The sequence below is a fragment of the Camelus dromedarius genome, chromosome 24, assembly GCF_036321535.1.
Source record: "Camelus dromedarius isolate mCamDro1 chromosome 24, mCamDro1.pat, whole genome shotgun sequence".
Taxonomy (NCBI): Eukaryota; Metazoa; Chordata; class Mammalia; order Artiodactyla; family Camelidae; genus Camelus; species Camelus dromedarius.
Window position 1 is genome coordinate 33,081,891 of NC_087459.1, and position 17,068 is coordinate 33,098,958.

A 17,068-nucleotide genomic window follows, 5' to 3' on the forward strand; every position below is an offset into this window, starting at 1 on the left:
CACGGTTACTCCCTGTGGGACAGTGACGGGGACAGGTTTGCGGGGACGGCTCCCTCTGACAGCTCCCGCATCCCGGCAGTTTTTATGTCCAGAGACCCTCCTGTCTGGCACCGCACGTTCTCCAGCCGGTTCACTCGGAGGCCAACGGTTCTTGCGCCCCCAGTGCCACCCGTTCAAGGGCTTGTGTGTCATTGAGGAGGGGCATCGGTGTCAGAACTCGGTGACCCTTGCCGGACCTGCTCAGCCGGCCACAGCCCCTCCACTCTCCAGCCTCCACCCCTGGTGTCCGGGTTTGGGCACCTGCTCCCATTGGGCTCCTTGTCTTCCTCTCTGTGAGTCCTGCCTGCAGGAGTCAGACTCGCCCCATTTGCCTGGGCCTGTCCTGGTTTTGGGAGAGAAAGCCCCTGACCCCTCCTCCTTCCTGGGGTCAGCAGGGCAGTGTGGTGGTCACTAAGCCTTCCCGTCCGGTTCCCGGATTATGGAAAAATTCAGGGCAGGAAGATGTCACCAGCTCCACCGGCTTCACTGCCACGACCCTCTGTTCCTCTCTGTCGTCACCGCTGCGGAAGCTCACACGTCCAGTCAAGTGCTGGGTGGCGGGCTCCAGGCAGGGGAATGGCCCCCCAACCCGAGGAGCTGCCTCCGTCCCGTCCTGTCCCTGTTTTCTCTGGACGGGGGTGCTGCTGGCCTCCTGCCCTCCCCCCATGCCGGGCTGACCGGGATCTGGACTAGGATAGGGGACCTGACACCCCTGACTTTGAGGCCAGGGGTTACCCTGGGGACCGGCCTCAGTGCTCTGACGAGGGCTCTGCTCCCCGCCCAGCAAGGCCCTTGGGGGTGGGCCCTCACCGCCACACGCCCTGTGCCGCAGGCCCTGTAGGGGAGGGGGCCCCCTGTGCCCCGGCCTGGGCCTGAGCTGTTGTCCACGGGGAGGACCAAGCTTGCACTGGCAGCAGTGGGGCATCCCCGGGCAGGCTGCCTGGTCACTGGCCCCTGGCCTTTCTGGAGCATCAGCAGGCAGGTGGGGAGGGGCTCGCTGCTTCCAGGTGCTGAGAATCACCCTCCTCTTCTTGGAAGTGGAGGTCCCGCTTGGGCTCCTTGTGACCTGGGGGGAGGGCCCGGGTCTGCTGTGTCCGGGGCTGCACGCCTCCTGGCGGCCACCACCAGGTGGCAGCAGACAAAGCTGGTGGGTCCTGCTTCCGCGCCCAGGCCTGGACCCGGGTGGGACAGGGGCTGTGCTGAGGGGCTCCAGACTGGAGGGGGCTTCTCCTCAGCCTTGGTCCTCTTTCCTGCCTGTCGCCAAAACCCCTTCTCATCTCCTTCCGACACTCCCTTAGAAGCTGTGCTGGGAGTCTGTGCCCTCCCTCCTTCCCCTCCCCCTTCCCCCCCCCCCCCCCCCGGTCATCCTCCAGCTGATCTGCTCCAGGCACCGCCTTGCATGCCCACCCCCCCGGGACCCCCCCCACTCAACTGTGTGCTGGTCTGCCCAGAGCCGAGGGGGCTCGGTAAGGAGGAGCTGCCTCCATGGGAGCTAGAGAGCTGCCTGGAGCAGGGTGAGGGTGGGGGTCCCAGGTGGGCAGGGCTGGTGACGCCGCCGCTGAGTTCAGGTCCGTGTCTGCAGCAGGGGCCTGTGCCCTCGGGTTGGTTGTCGGGTTAGGACAGGGCGTGTGGGGCACTCAGCGTTTCAGAGCCCGGCTCTCAACGCCTTTTTCTGACGTGAGTTACCCTCTTGCAGAGAGGTCAGACCCCTCACGGCCATCGTGCTGTCCAGTCGAGAAGGGGGTGGGCCTGGGTCTCCGGCAGCCAGAGCGCAGGCGGCCTGCAGTCCTGTCCAGGATCCCTGGGTTCCACCCAGACACTCAGTCACATCACAGAAGTCACAGGTCCAGGGAGACATGCACGTGCAGAAGGCTTTCTTTCCTCTGTGGTTTATGGAGGGTGACACCTTTTTCAGTGGAAGTACGGTGTGGAAGGGGAGAAATTGGGAAGATGACTTAAACCTTCACCTCCTTCCTATGCGTTACAGCCAGAGGCCCCACCTCCCCATCCCTGGTGGGGAAGCCAAACTCTCTGGACGTGCCCCTCTGGGTCATCTGGGCCCGTGCCACAGTTAGCATCTGGGGGCTCCTCCTGTGGCCTCTGAGGTGTCTCCCCAAGTGTCCTGAAAAGTGTGCAGCCCTCACCAGGATGGCCCGCCTCCCCTCAAGACCACGGCAGGTGCCCAGCAAGCCCCTGAGAGCGGCGTCATCGCTCTCCTGCAGCCCCCTGCCCTGGCTTCCCCAGGCGTGGACCCCTGAGGAAGGCCCACTGGTGGGTGGCCACTGACAGCTCCCCTGGACTTGGTCACCATCCAAGTTATGGTGAGAGTGAGTCAGGGAGAATGCAACCCCAACTTTAGGGTCTCAGCCCATTAGCAAAGAAAAGGAAGGGGCTCAGCTGGGGGCAGGCCCGGGGGGAGTTCTCGGGTTCAAGAGAGAGCTGGGACAAACTCTAGGGTGCAGTGGGTGTGAGGGCAGCGGCCTGGTAGGCGTGCCCTGTCCCTGGGTGAGAGTGGGTGACACAGGCCTTCCTGGCCCGTGGGGACTACCCTGGCTGCTGTGATGACCGCCATCGCTTAGACCAGGAGGACGGGGAGCACCGGAGCCAGAAGGACAGGCTTGGGTTGCAGGCGGGAGCCCAATGAGGTGGCAGCCGCAGGCTGTGGGGCAGGGCCTGCTCAGTTGGCAGTGGCCGGCCCTTCTCTCTGGAGACTCCAGGAGGGACTCGTCAGAGCCTCCTTTCAGGCAAAACACAAAACCCAGGATGCTGTCCTGACTGCCTTCGGTCCCAGTGATTTCCAGGGAGAGCTGGGGGTCCCGCACAGCTGCAGGTGGCGTGGTGGGTGGGGGTGGCTGGGGGGAGTAAGGCGGTGAGTGATTCCTTCTCTCGGTGCATGTCTGCTGAGCACCTGCTCGGGGCAGCCTGGGGGTCCCAGGCCCAGACCTGCTTCCTGTCTCCAGCCAGACAGACCCTCCTTGGGGCACAGCTCAGTTACAGGGCACCCGGGTCTGCGAACCCGGCTCACCCTCTGAGGCCCTGAGCCTCTCGGTTGGCGCCTTCACACTAATCCCGTTAGTGGCGGTGATGGCCAGATGGCCGCCCTGTGCCCGGTGCTTCTGCCCCTGGCGCTGTGCTCGGGGCGTGGTGGCTGCTGCCTCGTTTTGCAAGTGAGGACGCGAGGCTGGTCTCCCTGACTTTACCGTGCACGGCCCACCGCTCGTGCGCTCTCCCCACGTGGGGGGGTCCCCTCCCAGCCCAGGCCCTAGGCCACCCGCCCCCCACCAGGCCTGGCCCCCTTGGCCGCTGCTGCTCAGCCCAGCCAGGCCTTCCTGCTTCCGGGGGACCATCAGGCAGGGGAGGACCCAGGCCCAGACCTGCACGCAGCCTGTGGCTCGGGGAGCGAGAGCCCCTGTGTGGCCTGGTTCTGCAGCCCCAAGGAAGGGGGCAGGCTTAGAGGTGCCCCGCTTTGACCTCAGCCCCCGGGGCAGAGCGGCCCGCCGCTGGAGCCGGCTGCTGCAGGGCTGGACCCTGTAGGCTCTGGGGGGCCGTTTCCCTGTTGTTCTGTTAAACAGTAACATCTCGTGTATCGGAAGCTCGGAGAATTACCGGCACCTGGAGACTTTAGAAGCTGCTTCAAGCTGCCTGTCGGAAGTTTATTAGTTGAGCATCAGACATTGACGCACGGAAAGTTATGTAACTTTATGGAACTCGTTTGTAAGGGCTCCTTAGAGCCTATCCGACGACTGAGATGCAAGCACCTTTTGGGGGCGTTTCGTTCTGTCTTAGGAGCCGTGCGGGGAAAACACCCCCACAGCCGAGCAGCCGGATGGCGTGGACGGAGCAGCTTCCCTCCCCGCCCGCCCGAGAGCGCACAGGGTGGGCACCCCGGGATGGCGCGTGCCGTCGCCCCGGCCCCACCCCACCTCCACGGAGCTCTTCTGTCTGTCTGTTTGGTCTTCTTCCGTCCCCTCCCTTACTCCTTCCTGTTCTCTCTCTGTCCCGTCTCACCCTCTCTTCGCCTCTCCTCCTGGGCTGTCTCTCACCTCGTCCCTCCCCCCAGGCTCCCATCTCTTCTCACCTGGGGGTCAGCGGTCTTTGTCTGTGGAGTGAAGACAGTAAATGCTGCGGGCCGTGCGGTGTCCGTGCGTGAGGAGGGCCCGACCCATGGCCCGAGCCCGCAGGCGCAGCTGGAGAGCAGCCGGCTGCGGTAGCGGGTGGCTGAGGCTCCGTGCCGATAAAACTTCGTTGACGAAACGGGGTAGGCTGGGCTTGGTGCGGGCTGTCGTTGTCGGCCCCCTGCTCCAGCCCCTCTGTCCTGGGACCTCAGGGCCCGGCCGGCGCCCTCCCGCGGGCTCCGCCAACCTGCCTGTCCGCCTGGCGGGACAGGAGCAGGGGCAGACGCGGGGACAGGCACGGGCGCGGGGCCTGGAGGCCCGTCCGCTTCCCCCGGAGCCCTTGCATGTCACCCACGTAGCTTAATCAGTCACTTCTGATGGAGAACATGTTTTGATTCCGGCAAAAACATTTCATTAAAACGAACCGGAAGTTTTGAGATTGGGAGAATCCCAGCAGCCCGTCTCTGGCGAGGTTTGGGCCACTTTGCATGGATTTTATTTATTTCACTTAATAAAGCGGCTGCAGGAGCTGGAGCATATGTCACGAATCCTCCTCTGCTGACGGAGCGATGATCACGCAGCTCACGCCACCTTGGTTCAACATATCGGCCTGATTTGTTTTTCCAATTTATTTAATTAAAACAGATGACGGTGCTGGTGGCTGCATGCAGGGCTGTGGGAAATCTCAGCTTCAGATTGAGAGTGCACCTCATGCTGACCGCCAGCCTGGGAAAGGGGGACACCACAGCAGCTCCATGGCCCCACACCTCCCGTGACTTCTCTGTGGGCTCACGGACCCTGTTTCTGTTGCCGGCTCCTGGCCCTGGGGGATTTGACTGCAGGAAGAACGTCAGGTTTTGAACCCTGGCTTGTTCACCAGATCCAGTCTTTGTTCTCACGAACGTGTGTGTTTAGCGCTCCCCTCGTGTAAAGAACTCGGGATGACTGTCCTGCAGACAGCTCAGAGGGAACCACCTGCAGTCCTGAGACAGTCACGTGGAGAAACAGGAGGTGAATGGGGCAGTGACACCAGAGACCCGGGCTCTGGGAACCCTCTGCGTGAGTGCAGGCGGCCGGGTTCTCCGCGTCGCGTGAGGGTGCCGGCTCCCTGCCCAGGACGGGCGTCAGCGCAGGACTCCCAGCCGAACGGTGGTGACAGAGGTCTTGGTGGGAGGTGCTTCCAGCAAAAACAGTGGCTCCTCTTTGCTGGGCGGTTGTGTTGTGCCAAATCGTTACGCGCTTTTTGTGTAATTCTCACAACCACTCTGGAAGGTAGGAATCACGTTCCCGTCCAGGGACCGGTAACCGATGCTCTGGGGGATGGAAGCCTGCAGACAGCCTGCATTTCCCCAGCTCTACTGAGGCGCAAGTGACCAATCAGAGGGCGTGTATTTAAAGTGCACCATGTGACGCTCTGATAACACGCTTCTGTACGTGGTGAATTGATGGTCACAGTTCAGGTGATTTAAATAAGCAGCTGCGTCTCTCACGTGTTGTTGTGTGTGGGGGAGACTCAAGACCTGCTCTCAGCACGCTTCCCGTACGTAACGCATTAACCCTTGATGGTCGCACCGCCGTACGTTAGCTCTGCGGGTCTTGGTCTCCTGTCGCTGGGGGTCTGTGCCCCTTGACCAGCCCCTCCAGCCCCGCCACCCTCCTCCCTCCCCTGTGGCCCCAGGCAGCCACCTGCTCAGTTCCTGCGAGTTCGACTGTCTCAGATTCCAGTGTAAGTGGGATCGTGCACGAGCTCTCTTCCTGTGTCCGGCCGCCTCCCTCAGCGTCGCGTCCTCTGGGTTCCTCCATGTGGCACGAGTGACCGGATCTGCTCCGTTTTTTAGCTTGAATCATCTGTCTACACGTGCTGTATACATGCCACGTCCTTGTTCATCCACCACCGCGAGACACCTGGGGTGTTTCCACGTCTTGGCTGTTGTGGACGTGGGGTGCAGGCATCTCCTCGAGATGTGATTTTATGTGTTTTGGATATACTCCCGGGAGTGGGACTGCTGAATCACACAGTAGTTCTATGTTTAATTTTCTGAGGAACCCCCACGCTGTTTCCCACGGTGGACGCACTGATGTTCGCTCCCCCGGGCCATGCACAGCACACGCCCGCCACCACTGGCCACCTGTTGTCTCTCTGGTGACACCATCCTAACAGGCGTGGGGCGACGTACCATTGCGGTTTGGCTGGCTTGTCCCTGATGACTAGCGAGTCAGCCGTTATCGCTCTTCTTTGGGAAACCTCTGTGTAGAACCTTTCATCATCTTTTAACGAGCTGTTTGCTTTTTTGCCATTCAGTTGTCTGAGTTCCTTGTCTATATTGGATGTTAACCTTTTATTTGATATGTGGTTTGCAGACATTTTCTCCTGTTCATAGGCTGCCTTTCATTTTGTTTCCTTTGCTGTGCAGAAGCTTTTTAGTTTGTTTCTTCTGTTCCTATAAAAAATGCCATTGGAATTTCGATGGAGGCTGCACTGAACCGGAAGATTGGTTTGGAAAGTATGGAGAGTTTAACAATATTACTTCTAACCCACGAACACAGAGTGCCTCTCCACTTACTTATATCACCTTCAGTTTCTATCATCTGCGTCTTACAGCTTGGAGTGTACACAGATCTTTACCTCCTTGGTTAAATTTATTCCTAGGTGCTTTCTTGGTTTTTGTTGCTGTTGTAATTGGGGCTGTTCCATTTCTTTTTCAGATGCTCCATTGTTAGTGTATAGACATGCAGCTTATTTCTGTATGTTGATTTTGTGCCACTGTACCGAGTTTGTTCATTGGTTCTGTTTTCTGGTGGGATTTTAGGGTCAGGTCAGCGGCACAGAGACTCAGTTTTACTTCTTCCTTTCCTGCTCAGATGCCTTTTATTTCTTTTTCTTGCCTGATTGCACAGGCCAGGACTCCCAGTACTCTGCTGAATATGGGTGGTGAGAGAGGGTGTCCTTGCCTTGTTCCTGGTCTTAGAAGAAAAACTCCCAGCGTCTCACTGTTGAATATGGTATTAGCTGTGGGCTTGTCACATGTGGCCTTGGTATGCTGAAGTACATTCCTTTGGCACCTGATTAATTTTTGACATGAAAGGATGTTAATTTTTGTCAGGCATTTATTGAGGTGACCCTGTTATGCTTCTCCTTCAGTCTGTCACCGTGGTGTTTCATTTGACTGATTGGTGGATACTGAGCCACCCTTGCACCCACGGCTGAGTCCCACTTGATCATGGTGTATGATTTTTTTAATGTGTTGTTGAGCTCAGTTTGCTAGTATTTTGTTGAAGACTTTTGCATCGTGTTTATCAAGGATGTTGGCCTGTGGTGTGTTGCTTGTTTTTTCACTGTGGCATCCTGTCTGGCTTTGGTATCAGACGCCCCAGCACCTGCCCTGGCCAGGGTCCTGGGCTGACCTGCTGTCACTGTGGCCCTGACCTGGCCGCGGAGCCCCCCCCCCCCCAGCCACAGCCGTAGCTTCACTCGTCCACAGGTCCAAGTGCAGAACTGCAGGAGGGTGGCTCTGTCCTCTGGGCAGCCATGCCTGAGGCCGTCTGCGTGTCCGCATAAACACACCACAGCACGGCGATCTGTCCCCTTGCCCACAGCGCCTTGGTGGCTTCAGGTCTCTGTGTGCAGCTCAGCTGGGGTGGTTTGTGCAGACGGTTGTGAACGTGTGCAGTGGCACCTCAGGGGGAGTTACTGAGTCGGGGGTGCAGGTGTTAACTTGAGGGAAATTCCAGGTCGTCTTTGGAGTGGCTCACTGGTTTTTATTTCCTCCATGTTGATTACAGCCTTCCCAACCCTTTGCTTTGCCAGAATTCTTAGTTTCTGCCAATCAAATGGGTGCGAAGAGGTCGTCCATTGTGGGTCCCGATTTCCACCTAAGCGATGGGGCCTAGGCCTGGCGGGCACTGCCTGTCTTGCTCACTGGGATCTGGGGACTGGTGCCTGTTCTGTGGTGGCTTCCACAGAGATGTAATGGGCCAGCTGACTGCCCAGGTCGAGTGCGAGGCCCTGGGCCCCTGCCCGTCGCTGTGAGAGTGAGCCTGCGCTGGGGCAGGCACTGATCGATGCCCTGGTGCATGACCATGACCAGGCCTGGCACCATCTGCAGCCCAGACGGTCAGGAACCTCCTGGGCGGGGAGGTCGGCTCTGCCTGGATCCCAGGGTCCTGGGGGTGCACCAGGGGCTTCCCTGGAGGTTGGTTCCCTCAGTTACTTCTTCCAGAACATGAGCTTGCCAAGCAGAGGATCACCACTGTCCTGTTCTCTCATCTGGAGACCAAAACTCCATCCAGATGTCTCCCCTCCCCTCTGACTCCATGGTCACCTTCAAGTGGCAGGTTGGGTGGACTTGGCGAGCTGGGTGCTCCCGCTGCCCTCCCCCTAGCAGTGGGGATTCGGGGCATCCCCAGTGGCGGGGGATGGGCAGAGATGGGGGAGGGGTGGCCCCTTCGGCCCTGGAGGGCCAGCCCCTGACCCTGCTTTCTGTCTTGTCTTGAAGGCTCAGCTGTCACAGGCCCTGGAGGAACTGGGAGCCCAGAAACAGAGAGCCGACATGGTAAGTCCTGAGACGCGCCTGCTGGTGGCCTTCGTGGCCCAAGGAAGCCCAGGGCTTGGTGCCTGAGAGCTGGGCTCCAGGCCAGAGCTCTTGTCTCCATCGGGGCCTGCCAGATGGGTGGGGGAGGAGGGACTGCAGGGGACCCCAAGGGACACCCACGCAGTGAGGCCAGGACGTGCCCGTCTGCCCCAGAAGCGAGGGCCCCTTGGAGCTGGCGCCGTGGTCCGGCCCCGCCCCGGGCGCCCTCTGGGGAAGAGGGAGGGCAGACCCTGCCCAGCTCGCCCGCCTTCCGGGGGCGCCGGAGGGGCGTGGGCTGCGGGGCTGTGTGCATCCGGCCTGGGCGTTTCTTATTTTTGGCCATAGAGCTGCTGTTCCTTGTGTGATGCCCCCAGGAGCTTTGAGATCCTGGCGCCCTGCCCACCCTCTAGGCCAGTTAAAATCTGGGGGGCCACGTGGGGGTGTTACTTCATTTCTCCCAGGGCGAGTCTGATGTCAGCCTGGGTGCAGAGCCGCCTGGAGGCCTGGCTCCCGCCCCACGGCGCAGAAGCCCCGCCCCCCCCCCCCCGACTGGGAGACCTTAGGGCACCGTTCTCCACGGGCGCTGACTGTTGGCCACGGGTGACAGATGCTGGCGGCCCTCGTGCACACAGCAGGGCCCCGTGGGCTCCTCGTGCCGGTCCTTTCAGGCTCACTTGGGATCTGGCCTGTAGCTGTCTTCTCAGATAGGTTTTAATCTCCACCCTTGATTGTCCAATCTTCTGCTTATTTTGTGTTGTTTATTTCATTTCTCTCTTCTTCTCCCCAGTTAAGGGGAAAATGGGAAGTGGCAGTGCCCGGGGCCAGGAGTGCTGGCCATGCTCGCGCGGGGGGCCTGTGAGCCTCTGTTCTCCCTCCACACGCTGCCGAGGTCCTGGGGGTCTCCGCAGCCCGCGAGGAGATCAGGGCTCAGTGGGGTGGTGCGCGGCACGGGGCCCAGAGGCAGGCAGATCTGTGTTCAGATCCTTGGGGGGTGGATCACCCAGGAAGTGTATGTGTTTGGTTGGGGGAGGTTTCTGCTCTGATATGAACCCGAGTTGGTGGAGAAGGATGAGGTTGAAAATGGGGACAGTGGCCGGGGCTCCTAGTGAGACAGGGGAGCCAGAGTCAACCCACCCCTTTGCTGACAGCCTGGGTGCCGCTGGGTGTCTCTGGGATCGAGAGCAGTCTGCATCCCAGGCCCTCAGTCTGGGACGACTGGGAGGGAGCCCGGGTTCTGCACCATTTCTCCCAGCCAGCAGCCCCGCCGTCTGCTGTTTGCTGGCCCAAGGTGAGTTCACTGTGTAGGAAAGGAGAGAGGGGAAAAAAGAAAAATTTAAACATCTTTAGCTAATTGCAGATGATGGGACAAAGATAGTTTGACTTTCTGTTATTAATTAGCAAACCCGTGCCAATTAGGATGCATGAGCACAACTCATGCTTTTCTCTTTAAGTACGATTAATATCACGAGGAAAGTCGTCCCGGCTGTGGTCGGTCATTAACACACCCCTCATTAGTAGAGCCGGCCGTGCCTGGGGGAAGGAGGTTTTAACTTTAACTGTAGAAACGCTCTAGTACTTTGTAACCCCAGGGAGTGAGGACTAAGGATTTTCTCTCTGGCTCTGGGAGCTGCCAGTCCCAGCTCCGACCCCCACAGTGCCCCTGCTCCCTTCCGCCGCAGCCCCCCAGGGCCTTGGGGGCGAGAGGAAGGGCTGGCCCGGCTGCCCGCGCTCTCCGGCGCGATCGCGGCTACGCTCTGAGCCGCCCGGTGCCTGGCGCTTTATGGGTGGGTCACCACCTGACGGCGCTGCAGCAGGCGGCCTTGTCTGTGCAGAGGGACCCCGTTCTCTTGCGACCTGTCTCGTCAGGGAGTGCAGTCCTCCCTCTTGGCCTCTCCTGGCCCCGGGCTTTCCTTCCAAAAGCACCCGCCAAACTCGCTCTGGCTCCGGGAACTTGCGCTCAGAGCACAGGGGTGCTGTGAGAGCATTTGTGGGGCCTGCGAGGGGCTGTGTCCAACGGCGGGCTTGCTGACGCTGCGTCATTGTCACCGCCTGAGTCACCGGGGGCAGTGTGAGCCTCCATTGTTGGGCGCTGGAACCCAGTCACCTGTACTGCCCGCCACCAGGGAGCCGCCTTATCACAGTCTGCCAGCGGGGCCGGCTGCCTTCCGGGAGATTATTCAGAGCATCTCCTGGTTCTGTGACTGGTGGTGACTCATTTCACGTTCTGGGTCTGCCCCGCCATGACTGGGGACCTTTGTCCTTGGTGGGAGCGCCAGTGAGGCTCGTGGGAGGAGGTGACCGCTGGGACCGTGAGGCCTGGGCCTCCCCCACCCCAGCCCCGGGTGCCCTGCTTGGAGCGTCGGCGTCTGCTCTTCCCTCCCAGACGCGGGACCTTCTCCTGAGCACAGAGAGAAGCGCTGTGTGTTCACAGTATGGGAAGACCCAGCCACCTGGGGTAGTGCTGGCCGAGCCAGAGCTGCTGTTTCTGCCCGGGCCCCGCTCTGCCCTCGCCCTGGAGGCCGCACCTTACGGTGAGGCTCCTCCCGGGGAGGAAGTGAGCCTGCCCACTGGACTGGGCAGCTTTCAGCGCATCTCATATTTGGGGCAAATCTGCTGGATTCAGTGGGTGTCTAGCAAGCAGCCGCTCTGGGGTCGGAGCCTGAATTCCCACAGTGTTTGGTCGGCCGGGCTCCCTACCAACCAGCCACGTGGGCGTCTCACTTCCTCCCCGTCAGGGCCCAGTGAGGCTGCCCGCCGTCGGCGATGCCCTTTGCACGGACGCCTCCTCCACACCTTGCGTCCCAGCACCTCTTCTTCCTTCACCCTTCCACATCAGTCCTCATGCTGTTCCGCCTCCTGGAACGTCTTAAGACTCACAGAGCCTCGTTCTCCCTCAGAATCGAGCTCGGTGTTCCTTCCAGCTCTGCCTGTTGCTGTCCCTTTGTGGTGGACACATTGCCTTCTCCTTCCATGGTGGTTCCTGTGACTATCAGTGTCACCCTGGCTGTTGTCCTTGTCACAGGCATGGTTTTGCCCGTGAAATTGCAGCCACTGCTGGCTGAGTGCTCGCTGTGTGCGGCACACACTCAGTGCTGCATACAGACCACCTTGCTGCAGTCCTTCCTCCAGCTGGGAGGGTCCGTGTGGTACCCCCATCCCAGTGAGCTGGCAGGTAACAGGCTGGGTCCAGACCCGGGACAGGGCCGCAGGCACCACGTGCCTCCTCACACCCGTTCACCTGTGGGGCTGGGCCTCCAGCCTGGCCAGGCCGGGCACCGGGAGGTCTGTTAGTGCGCGGAGCGGCTGGGTGTGGACACGGGGGGCGATGCCCACCCTGGGCCCTTCCCGCCTGGGCGGCCGGCCTCTGGGCTGGCTCTGTCTGCAGCGCACTCCCAAGAAGATGCTGGTGATTCCATTTGTTGCCTTGCGAGGACCCGCCTGCCTTTTGGAGACACAGCCTGACGGCCAGCCTGGGTGGGGGTGACCTGGAGAGGGATTCGCCCCACACGGACGCGCCCCCGCATGCGCATGTGTGTGGACGAGCGCCACTCGCGGCCTCGGTCACCCGAGCTTCCGCGTGGGTCCCTGGCTGACACGATGCAGCCTTTGTATCGCGTTCTTTCTCTGCATTTTCTTCTGTGATCTCACATGTCCTCCCAGGTAAGGTTCGGAGTCACCATGCCGGCTTCCGCGGGGACGTCCCCTGTCCACGTGTCCTTCCCGCTCAGGACGTCGCGCTCTGTGTTTCACATCCTCTCTTATGTCCTTCACTTGAGTCTGGTCATTTTCTTGGCAAGTCTGGCGTGTTTCTTGTTAGGTGTGCCCCAGGCACCCCGTCCCTCCTGTCAGCAGCAGGCTGCTTTCTCACCAGCGGCTGTTCTCCCCCAACCGGGCCCCAGCCTGCGGGCCGCTGCCGGGGCCGCCGTTCTGCTGATGTCTCCGCGACAGCCGGACCTTGTTGCCCGAGTCGTGGTGCCCCTTGGGGTAACACGTCTGTTTTCTCTGACTGCTTTCGAGACGGCCTCTTTCTCACGGGTTTTGAGCAGTTGGTTATGACGTGCCCACCCCTGGAGCCTCTGACCCAGGACCTGCTGGTGACGGGACCTGCTCCCCGGCCTCGCGTTCCCTGTGTGTCTGTGTTTCCGCACCTTTGCCCGGCGGTGCGCTGTGCGCTGCTCCTCCTCCACCTGGACCCCACGTCCTCCCCGCGGGTGGACGGGGCTGCAGTGGGGCAGGAGGGGTGGGGCCATGAAGATGCACGCACACACCCGCACACACGCGCACGCACGTCTCGGTGCCTCGCCAGCGGGAGGAGGGGAGAGCGTTTGCTCTTCTGGGAGAGCGCACGGCCTCCTGCTCCTGCCAGAGGGAAGCGGTGGAGGCGATCGGGACCCACACCGACCCTGGAGGAGTTCACAGTAACAGGACACGCCCGTGCTTTCCCCAGCAATACCTTGTACAGAGCTGGCTTGAATGAGACTCATCTTCAGTGGTGAGCAGTGAAGACACATCACACAATTTTGCAAAGCCAAAGATTTTGTAGAAAAACAAATAACAGGAAAAAATTTCACAGGAAAAGAATGACATTGAGCAGATAAACGTTCCTAAACGTTTTGCTGAGAAATGAGACTTAGGTGTCAGGTAGAAGCCGTGAAGGTGGGGCAAGGCGCCCAGCGAGGGGTGGGGAGGCCGAGGAGCAGGTGAGCCAGCCACGGCCTCAGGGTGGGGTTGGGGCTGGGGCGTGGGGGAGACGGAGCAGCGGGGTCCCGCGTCGAGGGGCTGGGGCGTTTACTTGGAAGAGTAAAGCCGACATGAGAGTTAGGAAAATAGCGAGGACGCCCCACGCTCTGGTGCTGTGGGATCGGCGGAGTCAGGGAATGTTCTCGGGAACAGAGGAGACGGGGGAAAACACAGGAGTGTGGATCTTTCCATCGTAAGTAGCTGAAGAGTAAGACATACCGTCCACAGTCAGGTCGGGCAGTGGGAGCGCGCGTGTGCGCAGCTGCAGAAAGGCGAACGGCGGGGCACGTGGAGTCGACCAGTCAGGCGCTCGGCGCAGGAGAGTGACGGGCTGTTGGAAACAGGCCAGTGCAGGCATTATACAAAGTCAGGAGCTACAAAAGAAAACCAAAAACCTCGCACAGAGAGGCAAGCGAGACCAAGAAGCCCAGAATGAGACAGTTTAAGACGGGACAGAAACCAAGACAGAAGCGCGCACAGAGCCGGGTAAGTCCAGAAAGAAGTCCAAACATAAGTTATGCTAAAACATAGGTGGGCTCAATTCTCCTATTAAGAGGAAAAGACTTTCCGACTGGGTCACCGGGTACGACAGGAAAGACGAGACACCGTGGAACGCAGAGGCGTGCGGGCAGCTGTGCACAGAGAACGCGGGCCGCCACCCTGACCACGGTTGGGTTCGGGCCCGCGGCACGGCAGGAGGCGGGGCAGGTGCCCGTCAGTGGCAGAGGCGCAGGGGCGTGTCTGTGCCGCCCTGGCCCGCGGTCAGCGCCGCGCAGGGCACAGGTGCGGCGGCTTCATCGGGAGCCTAGGAGGGACACCGGTGGCAGGGATTTTACCTCCTAATCCACCTGGAGCAAGCGGACAGAGAGCAAGTAACAGGAAGAAGTGAGAGGTCTGTTCTGTGCCAAGAGCCGTGTACACACACACGCGTTTGTACACGCGTGTGCACGTGTCACACGTGCCCTGAACCCTGCAACCAAAGAGCTCTTTTTAAAAAGTGCTCCTGGAAAACGTTAACAAAACTTACTCATGCTTTGGATTAAAAAGCAAACCTTCACAAACTCGAACGAGGAGACCTACTTTCTCTGATCACAACGTGATGAAATTTGAAATTAAGAGCACAGCCAAAAAAAGGAAGCACTCCTAACACTTGGAAACTAAAAAAAGTAAAAAAGAAAGAAACAAAAAAGAAATAGAACAAAAAAAAACCCCCGTCTGTCTTAAACAATTCTGGGGTCAAAGAAGAAATGCAGTTCAAAGGTGCCTGAAACCTAGAAAGTAGCCTTAGTGGAAACTTCTCGCCAGAGCCTGCGGGGGCCGCGGGGGCAGTGGGAGTGGAGGGGGCCACGAGGGGGTGCTGTGGGGGCAGTAGGGGGGGCTGCGGGGGGGGCCGCGGGGGCAGCGTCCTCATGTTTGAAGAAGAAAGAAAGAGCATGTATGGATTGGACACCCACTCGAGAACCTGGGAGAGGAAAGCAGAGCAAACCTCAGCAAAGGAAAAGGCAGGCATTTGTGGAGATTAAAAGCAGAAATTAATGAGAAACTGAAAAATGGTAGAAATAACAGATAAAAGCCAAATGCCTGTGCTTCGAAATAAAACCAGTAAAAGTGTTAATTATTCACAGTCCTAGTGAAAACCTAGTAGGAAGCACCGCCACCTGAAATAAGAAGTCAGAGGCGCCAGCCCAGCGCTCCTGCCCGGGACGGACAGCGGCGCCCGGCGCTGCCGAGGCCTGGGTCCGACCCGGACGCGGCCCCGTGTGGCCGCGCTGCCGCTGGGCTCTGCACGCCTGCTCCACACACTTACCTTGGCAGCGAGGATGCATAAAAGCAAAAGGATGATGCCTTCTGCATGAACTCGATGAAAAGAGTTAGGAATTAATCATAATTCTATTTAAAGTACAAATGTGAATGAAGTGAGTAATTTTCTAGGAAAATGTAACCTATCAGTACTGACTCCAGAAGAGAGACGTTTCAAACAGACCAGTTGTGACAAAGTTGTCATGAAACAGCCACCCCTACCTCCTCCAACAAACAGAAACGGAAAATGCTTCAAGCAAAGTCAGCTTTGCAAGGAAATCCTACTACAGGTCACATTCTGCCCACACTGTGTGTGCCGTCCCCGGGCGGGGGGTAGGGGGAAAGCTTTCTGGAAGTGAGCCTGTGTTGTGTGTGTGGGTCCACACACGTGCACACCTGTCAGGACGGGAGGTCAGCAGGTGCTCAGTTGCGCCGAGGGCAGGCCGAGGGTGTCTCTGTATTTCCTGGAAAGCTATTTGACAAAATCCCACAATCAGCCTTGATTAAAATGTCTTAATAAAATATGAATATATGGGTAATTTTTCAACGTGATAAAATACTTCTGTTTCAACCAAAACCTGACCTGCTGTAAATAAGAAGATACTAGATTGGTTCCAGTGATGCTGCAAACAGGCCCAGGATGTCCCGTGTTATAACTGTAACTAAATATTTTGAAGACGCTCGTCACCAGCGTCAGACAGGAGGAGATGAGTGCTGGGGGAGGAGGGAGGTGACGGGGCCGGGGTGGCCGGCAGACAGCGGTCAACCTGAGACTCTGCAGAGGGATGGGGAACAAAACTAATAGGCGGACGCTTCAAGTTCCGTGGGAACCGAAACAGCAGGTTAGCAGGTTAGTGAGGCAGTGGAAGCAGACACTCCGCTCACAACAGCGGCAGCCAGAGAGCTGGAAAGACAGACAGAGGACCCCGGACGGGCCCGCGGGGCCTGAGGGACGCCCATGTGACGGAGGAGGTGTGTCCACGCGGTCCGCACAGGCCCCCTTTGTGTAGAGACGGATCGTTTGGGTTTTTCTTTTTAAATACTGGTGGGAGAGATGAGGGGTCCTCAGATTCTCGGGACGGAATGGTGGGACGGCGCAGGAAGTCGGGGCAGACGCGGTGCCACACAGGGAGTCGGTGAGTGAGAAGGTGCAGCCCGCGGGACGACGGGCCTTTTTGTACCAACGCAGGGACAGAGCTCTGGGTCCCCCGCCTCTTGTCTGTGAAAAGCTTTAGCCTCCCAGGCCTCCCCTGAGCTCCCGAGAGCAAATTTAATCAGAAAAGTGAGAAAATACAGAAACATAGGAAAATAGTCAAGCAAGACAGAACAGTAACTGTTCAGCCAGTGAACAACCAAGGACCTTTAGTTCCTCCTCACGGGCTGTAGGTGATGCTCTGAGCCACGTCCCTGAGCTGCTTTGCAGACGCTGCATCCTCTGCCAGGTGGGGATGCTGACCACAGCACGTAGACCCCAGACCCACCGGACCCAGAGGGTTGATGAGGTCCAACCCGAAATGGCACCCTCTCACCTCAGCACCAGCCAGTCAGAAGGGTGCCCACAACCCTCGCCCCGATGGTGCCTTTAGCACCCTCCCTGAAAGCCGGTGGGGGTGCTGGTCCCTTGAACACGAGCTGCCCGTGCCCCTTGCTTGGCCCCACATCGAGTGCCTGTGGTCGCCACCGCACTTTCCTTCCCCACGATCTAGTGCCAGTCGGCTGGCTTGCTGTGTGTGGGGCGATGACGACCCTGAGGGAGGCCGGTGACAGTTGATGACACTGCAGGCAGACGTGCCCTTTGACCGC

At 59.3% G+C, this 17,068-nt stretch overlaps 1 protein-coding gene across 1 annotated transcript in view; it reads left to right on the plus strand.

The window, feature by feature from the left end:
• MAD1L1 (mitotic arrest deficient 1 like 1) overlaps window positions 1–17,068 on the plus strand; it is a 209,387-nt gene that overhangs the window by 156,233 nt on the left and 36,086 nt on the right. The window contains exon 13 of the mRNA XM_064478169.1: window positions 8,651–8,707. Coding sequence (XP_064334239.1) covers window positions 8,651–8,707 — 57 coding nt within the window. The remainder of the gene's footprint in view (window positions 1–8,650; window positions 8,708–17,068) is intronic.